Source organism: Ptychodera flava (assembly GCF_041260155.1).
Source record: "Ptychodera flava strain L36383 chromosome 23 unlocalized genomic scaffold, AS_Pfla_20210202 Scaffold_23__1_contigs__length_28996876_pilon, whole genome shotgun sequence".
Lineage (NCBI taxonomy): Eukaryota > Metazoa > Hemichordata > Enteropneusta > Ptychoderidae > Ptychodera > Ptychodera flava.
In genome coordinates, this window is record NW_027248277.1 from 22,273,429 (window position 1) to 22,280,252 (window position 6,824).

Below are 6,824 nucleotides of genomic sequence, written 5' to 3' on the forward strand. Positions count from 1 at the left end.
AGATAGATAGGGTTTTAACCTTTGGTAATTTATTGATAACTGCACCAGAAATGAACTGACATTTACATGAAAAACTGTTATGGTACCGAACGCATTCTCTGAAAATAGAGATCAAACTCCACCACCTACACAAAATTTTAATACAGCGTTCAACCTTGTTGATTTAAAGGGATGGTCCACCCAAATATCAACCTGCCTTTAAAATTTGAAGAAGATTATATTTGTAACATTCATGTTGAAAAAATGAAAAAATTATCGTTTATTGTCCGAGAAATTAAGTTTTTATTTTATGTTGTGTATGACGCCACATGTTGTGTATTTCTCTGTAAGGAAGTGCCGCCTATCGGAATGCCTCCAAGAGGCTTCAACTTTGATGACGTAAAGTTTTCGTGTTTGGCTGAGGAAGTTAGGGGGTATCGCTAGGGGGTCTTATCTGCCGTTGGTTTACAGTGAGATAAAAGCACTACACTATGGAAACACCCGGCCTTCAACCCTACAATTTTGAACCTGAATTCAGCGATTCCGAATTCCATGATTTCGAACAAGATTTGTCCGACGAATACATGGACACATCTACAGAGTCGGAAGGTGACGACAGCATACACTCTTTCGATTCGGAAGAGAACCACGCGCACGCTGAACTTGAAGGTAGCGACAACTGGTGTTCGTGTGGCAAATGCAGTGCAATGGCTTCGCAAGTGGAATGCATTTGCTGTCAAAAGTGTGACTTTCTACAAAGTAGACCAGAACTTGAACCAAACTCATGCATTACAGAACACGTCGATTTCAACGTAGTGTGTCTTCACCCTGCTGTCCTCGGAACTGCGTTTACGGAAGCGTCGACATACCAACACTGTTGAAAGTGAAATCCTGTCAAACAAGTAAGTAGCGCGTTCTAGACTCTAGCCGTGTAAACCGTTGTTTTGCCCACATGGTCTCATCTTAGTTTCATCTGACGGGACCCGTGTAAGTTGTAGAGCCAGTGTATAAACCTTAGGATTAATTGATTCAAGTGTTCGTCGTTGTCAATAAATACAGTCGGCCGATGCAGATCAGTGTACGCTATTAGTGAAGACAGTGGTCAGTGCGACTCTACGTGATCAAAACATTGACGTGGCGTGATGACGCGACGTCCACGGTCCATGATCAAAGCAAACCAAATGCTTGCACGACCTTGTTCAAAACATTTTGAATGAGATAAGTCAAAGTTATTGACTCGAACAATTTATGCCGACAACTAGTGCCTGGCTTTCGTCGGTCGACTACAGTCTACATGTGAGGTACAAGCACAATGTATAGAATGTAGGGTTAGGTGTTTCCAGCGGCACGTTAATAATGTGAAGCATGATTACCAAATGTGGTTCTACCATGTCTCTATTGGAACCCACACAGCATTTCCCTACTCAAACCACGGTCCCTCTAAAACCATGGACCTCTGTGCCAAGTCCATACTCAAATAATTCGTTCTTCATGGATGTAAATGTAGTGGGATTGCCGATGGTTTACCGTAAACGATTGCTTTGGATTGAGTGTCGGGGTGCAGGGCAACCGCCGACTTTCTTGTTGAAGTGGGTCACAGGGCTCCTTCCGTGTCAGTAGCTGTAATTGTAGAGAAGTGGGTTTGTTTGCACATTGCACGAGGCGAAATTGTCTCTTCCTACCTCCATGCTTGAACTATGACTGGGCTCAAATTACATAATTTTGAGAGAGAGAGAGAGAGAGAGAGAGAGAGAGAGAGAGAGAGAGAGAGAGAGAGAGAGAGAGGAGAGAGAGAGAGAGTGTGACGATGGATATATTTCTGTTAATATTTTTACTCTCTTTGTCTTGTGAAACCGAAATCTGAAACACATCCTCTATGTCGGCATTTACAGTCATAATCTAGTGGTTAAACACAGTAGGATTTTGTTGGTAAAAATTATGAGCTGTTTCATTTGAATTACATTATTTATGGTAATAATTGTCCTTATAAAATGTCCATTTAGCAATACGCAATTTTTGATGTCACTTATCCATGTAGTACCTACCCTGCACTTGTGATTTTTAATTTAGACCAGGGTTTGACTAGAGAGTTATTTGTCACAGTTTAAATCAATGTGATATTCATTAATATTTCCCATCTTTGTTTTTTAACAGGCAGTATCATTTGGCTGCGTAGAGACAGTTTATTGCATGTGGACACTCCTGGCAACGTCTTGGTTAAGGTGAGAGAAGGTTGTCCCGTCTTGTGTTGTCACTGCCATAAGAAAAAGTACCCAAAGGAGACGGTGAAGATTACATTGGGTTCAAGGAAAAGTAAACACAACTACAACAGCATACATTTTCCACTGCCGTTTGCCAAGGACACTTAATGCTAATCATAGACTTGAACTTTTGTCACTGTCATCTTTTTTATTGCACACAAAACATTCATTTGTACAAAGCTTTTGAATATTTCTATTTACAATATATCCTTGGTTCTGTCATAGCAATGACATTTGAGTCTTCTTTCAAAAACATTGACATATAAATTGTGGAAAGATATGCAAAGAAAGCATTTGTAAGAAGAAACATTTAAAAACACTTAAATCACATTGTTGTGGTATGATGAATACTGAAAGTTGAACACCAAGATATTTGCAATATCACTATGCTTATCATTGCGAACTGTGACCTTTTTCACAGTCGATTTATGGAGTTGTTTTCAGTGAGAAACATTACTTCAGGCATATCTGAATAGCGATAAAACACTGGATGGGCAAAACAATTACATTTTTCAAGTTTCCTGTACTCAGTCTGATGAATAACTACAAGAGACTAGGTACACTTTAACGACAAAATTGTTCAGTGGAATCACTGCTACTGTATTTTTCTACCTGCTTTTTCGAATTGCTGCATTATTTGCACATTTCTGATTCGTCAGATTTATCTCACATGGTGTTAACATGCGACATATATAGTGACACTTTATTCATTTTGTAATTACAGTACAGCTTTTCTTTTGCATTGCAGTGCTATTGTCAGTTTTTTCATCGCTGAAACCGGCTTTGATACCTTCCGTTTGTAGCAGATCTTCTTTTGGTGGTGCTGGCACAGGTGCTATATTCTTTGGGAGACTATTCACATGGTGTGTTCTTGAACTGGCCACTGGTACACTTTTGTCTTGTGCTATCTTTTGCAGCAGGGTGGAGACTATCAGCTGCTTGGCCCACTCGTAGGACTTTTCTTCATACACTTTCTTCACTATCCATGTGTTGGTAGCTTTTGACATACAGGTCTCCACTGCAAGTCACCATTCTTGTTTCTTCGATGGGCCCGGCCCACATTTGCATTGTGGTCTAGTGCAGCAAGTTGAGTTCGGGCCAACATCTGCTCATAGTCGAACTATTGACGTTTTGGTACGCATTTGGTCATCATACTATGGTAAACTTCAAGACTACCAGTATGACAAAATTCGCTGAGGTGTTTGATGTCCTTCAGGATTCTCTTATCAGTGACAATAGACATCAAGGCTTTGTGTGATGCACTTCCCATCTTCATCCACTTCTTTTTTCTCTCAGCTTCTCTGCTGATGGGATAATTCCTAAAACAAGATAACATTTATTATACCAGCTATCACATTGTTGTGGTGTCGTAGGCGGTAGGCTTATACAGTTTGCCTCAGTCGCTACCGCAGAGCTATCATTAGTCATTGCTATTGCTTGTTGCTTCATATTCTTGTTCTGCCTGTTCCATTCTGCCAATCTCTTCCCTGCAGCAACTCTCCCTGGATGCTTCGTCGGCAATGTAATTTTCTCTATGTTGCGCTGCGGCTCGTTCCAAAGGGTAGTCATCGGAGTCCCTGGCGGAGCCGTTTCCGTTTGCTGAGTCGGTGTTGGAACCGTTTGGGGTGCTTGAGAAGTTGAATCCATTTATTTCGGGTATTATATTAAACCCGATTTTTTTAAAAATCTACATGTTTACCCGTAATTAAACCGGTGGAAACTAGAGCAAGTAGGGGTCCCCATGTGTAGGCTATCCGTCCTGATAATCGTTTTATTTCACTGTTTAGAATAAAATCCTTTTTAAGATCAGTGGCATAGTTATCTCGGTCATCGATTGGAACTACCTGACTTATTGCACGGGCTCCTAGATCTATGAAACTTTGAGTGACGGTATCACTTATAAGAGAACTGTATCTCGCTTCATAAACTTTAAAGACTTTAATTACCGTTTCATCATTCCACCTTTCAACACTTTCGATTGTAATCTCCTTACCAAAAATAACTTACTTTGACCACTTGCAATGATACAGAGTAGTTTTTCACGCTTCATCTCTATTATGGATCGAGCGTCTGACGCTGCTATGGTCGGTGTCCCTTCAGTTCAAATAGGGGAACCATTCCGTAGGGTGCTGTTGCTGTCGTATTTGCCGCTGCCGATGACTTTATTAAATTCTCCATTGTTTGCAGTATGTTATCTATTCTTAGTAAAAAATAAAAAAATTGGGAAGAATGATCAAATCTATGTAATATATTATCTATTCTTAGTAAAAAATAAAAAATTCGTTTAAACCTGAATCCGAAATATAGTATTAACATAGTCTGGAATATCAGGACCCCTAACGGAACGATTCCGAAGGTAAAATATGGAATATGAAAATTCTCCTCCATTAAAATCTATCTGTATATACTACTACACATATAATCATGAGTACAGACGCATTCCAGGTTGCTTTTCAACTGAATAAGACGAGCATACCGACAGTACAGCATGCTGATATTCCTTCCAAACCAAATGACATAAAACCTATTCTCATGGACTTAGAAATATATGTAACGCCGACAGATAAATTTACTTTTCATCCGCAGGATATATTTAAAGATAACGTAATCACTCATCGAACAGCTAAAGAAAGTAATGTCTGGTTGGGCGGCCCGCACATGAAATACTGGGACCAGCAATTAAATTTCGCCGTATGGTGCAGCACTACTGGTTGTGGTATTTCATTCGCCCATCTCATGGACAGCAAATTTCCGCCGCAAATACGTTCATTCTGTCATTTTCATGTATACTTTACAGTACGTCGGATCCTTCACAAAATGGAGGTTGCACTTCCAGACGATACTGGAGGTGTCTTCAAAGCCGGCGACAATCCGTACAATCTCGTGAAATATGAACTTCTCTGTACAGAATTTGGAAATATAAGTCCCACGAAGTCCGACTTTCGATATCGCCAAGGCCAAAACTCAGGTCTTGGTTATGGTTATGAATATTACACTAATCGCGGTCCCGTTCGTCAGCCTGCCGCTGTATACAATGGTCATGACTTTTTCCTCTCCGCCGACGGAGGCGTTTTCTATACACATACCATTTTTGGAAAGAAAAAACATGTACTGCCCGACAAAGACAGACCACATTATTATTTCTTCCGAAATGATGGATCGGAGGGGCAATACAATAGTTTCGTCCCTCTGAAGGGAGACTCGGGGTTAACAAAGGCCGGTCTCGCCCGCCTCAATGAAAGCCTTGAAGCCTACGTATATTGCATACTCGGTGCACAAGCAAATATTCGTAGTACCATAGTGGGCGATACTGGCAGTGCAGAGCAAGTCCGAAAAGAATTTGGCGTTCTCCTCGAAGATGAAATTCGTAATACCGACAAAGTAATCAGTTAAAGGCGATATCAAGACACAATAACAAATACTGGTGTCAAATTTGATATGGCAGTTTCGCCCAATTTACTTCTCTTGCCATCTAAAATGGTTATTCTTTCAGGCCCGGCAATCACAGGTTATAATAATGAATTGCAATACGCAACAGAATCCATGGTTTTTGGGGTAAACGGAGATGTAAACACGGAAATTAAAGAAAATGCTAAACATGAGATAGATGGGGACGAGGATGCCGTGAAGTGGCAGGATGACCATCCCTTTGGGCCACCTAATACGGCAGACGCTGCTGACACAAGTCGGATTCCGGAGGCAGCAGTACAGTGACTGCTGTCGCCGGTGCGGACCCTATTCACGAATTTGGTAAAATTGGTTTGTTATCTTTAGCCATATTCATTACATTTATGTACAGTATATAGATCCGTTCCGATGACAATGTACGCGACCCCACCATTCAACATGATTGTAACTGGACCGACAAATTCTGGCAAAACGGAATATGTGATGGATCTCCTCACCGGTCCGTATTTAGGGAAATTTAACTACGTAGTATTTATTTGTCCGACATTCATGAACAATAAAACGTATAATAAAAGATTCATTTTCACCGATGACAACGTGTTTGTGTTTCCGGTCGGACTCGATGCTGTGGATGATACACTAGCCTTCGTACATAAGGAATGGGCCGGCACGAACACTTTAATAATACTCGACGAGTGCGCATCGTCCAAAGATATGAAGAAGCGCAGTGACGTTTTAGTCAAACTTGGTTTCAGCGCAAGACACGACCGATTATCTGTCTGGGTTCTGACTCAACAATATACTAGTATTAGTAAACATTCAGGGAAAATATGTGCAGATGTTAGTACTATTTTACACATTCAGCAAGACAGACAACAAGACTATTATCACTACGGGGAAAAAGGCCTTCTAATTGTTCAGTGCAGCGCCGCCATCGTTTAAGCTCTGCTATTGTCAATAGCAACAGATTTTTCGAGTCGGCGGCGCCCAGAAAGAGAAGCTGCTATAGAAGCTGCTATATCGAGTTATAGTACTTATATATCTAAAAACAGCTGTAAATATAGGAGACGAAAAGTAGAAAATGATACTGCTGTATTTGTTTTTGCTAGATATACTTCCCAAGATATGTCGGATTATTGAAATACACCTGCAGACTGATTATACAGCCAATGTTTT

The 6,824-nt window shown here is 40.6% G+C and overlaps 1 protein-coding gene across 1 annotated transcript; it reads left to right on the forward strand.

Moving 5' to 3' along the window:
* Positions 1 to 470: 470 nt before the first annotated feature.
* On the forward strand, positions 471 to 860 carry LOC139123853 (uncharacterized). Its single transcript, XM_070690004.1, has one exon. It carries the CDS (start codon positions 471 to 473, stop codon positions 858 to 860), a length of 390 nt encoding a protein of 129 aa, XP_070546105.1.
* Positions 861 to 6,824: the final 5,964 nt, after the last annotated feature.

What these genes read in the sequence shown, in the direction of transcription:
- LOC139123853 (XM_070690004.1), top strand. Translation starts at nt 471, where the DNA reads ATGGAAACACCCGGCCTTCAACCCTACAATTTTGAACCTGAATTCAGC.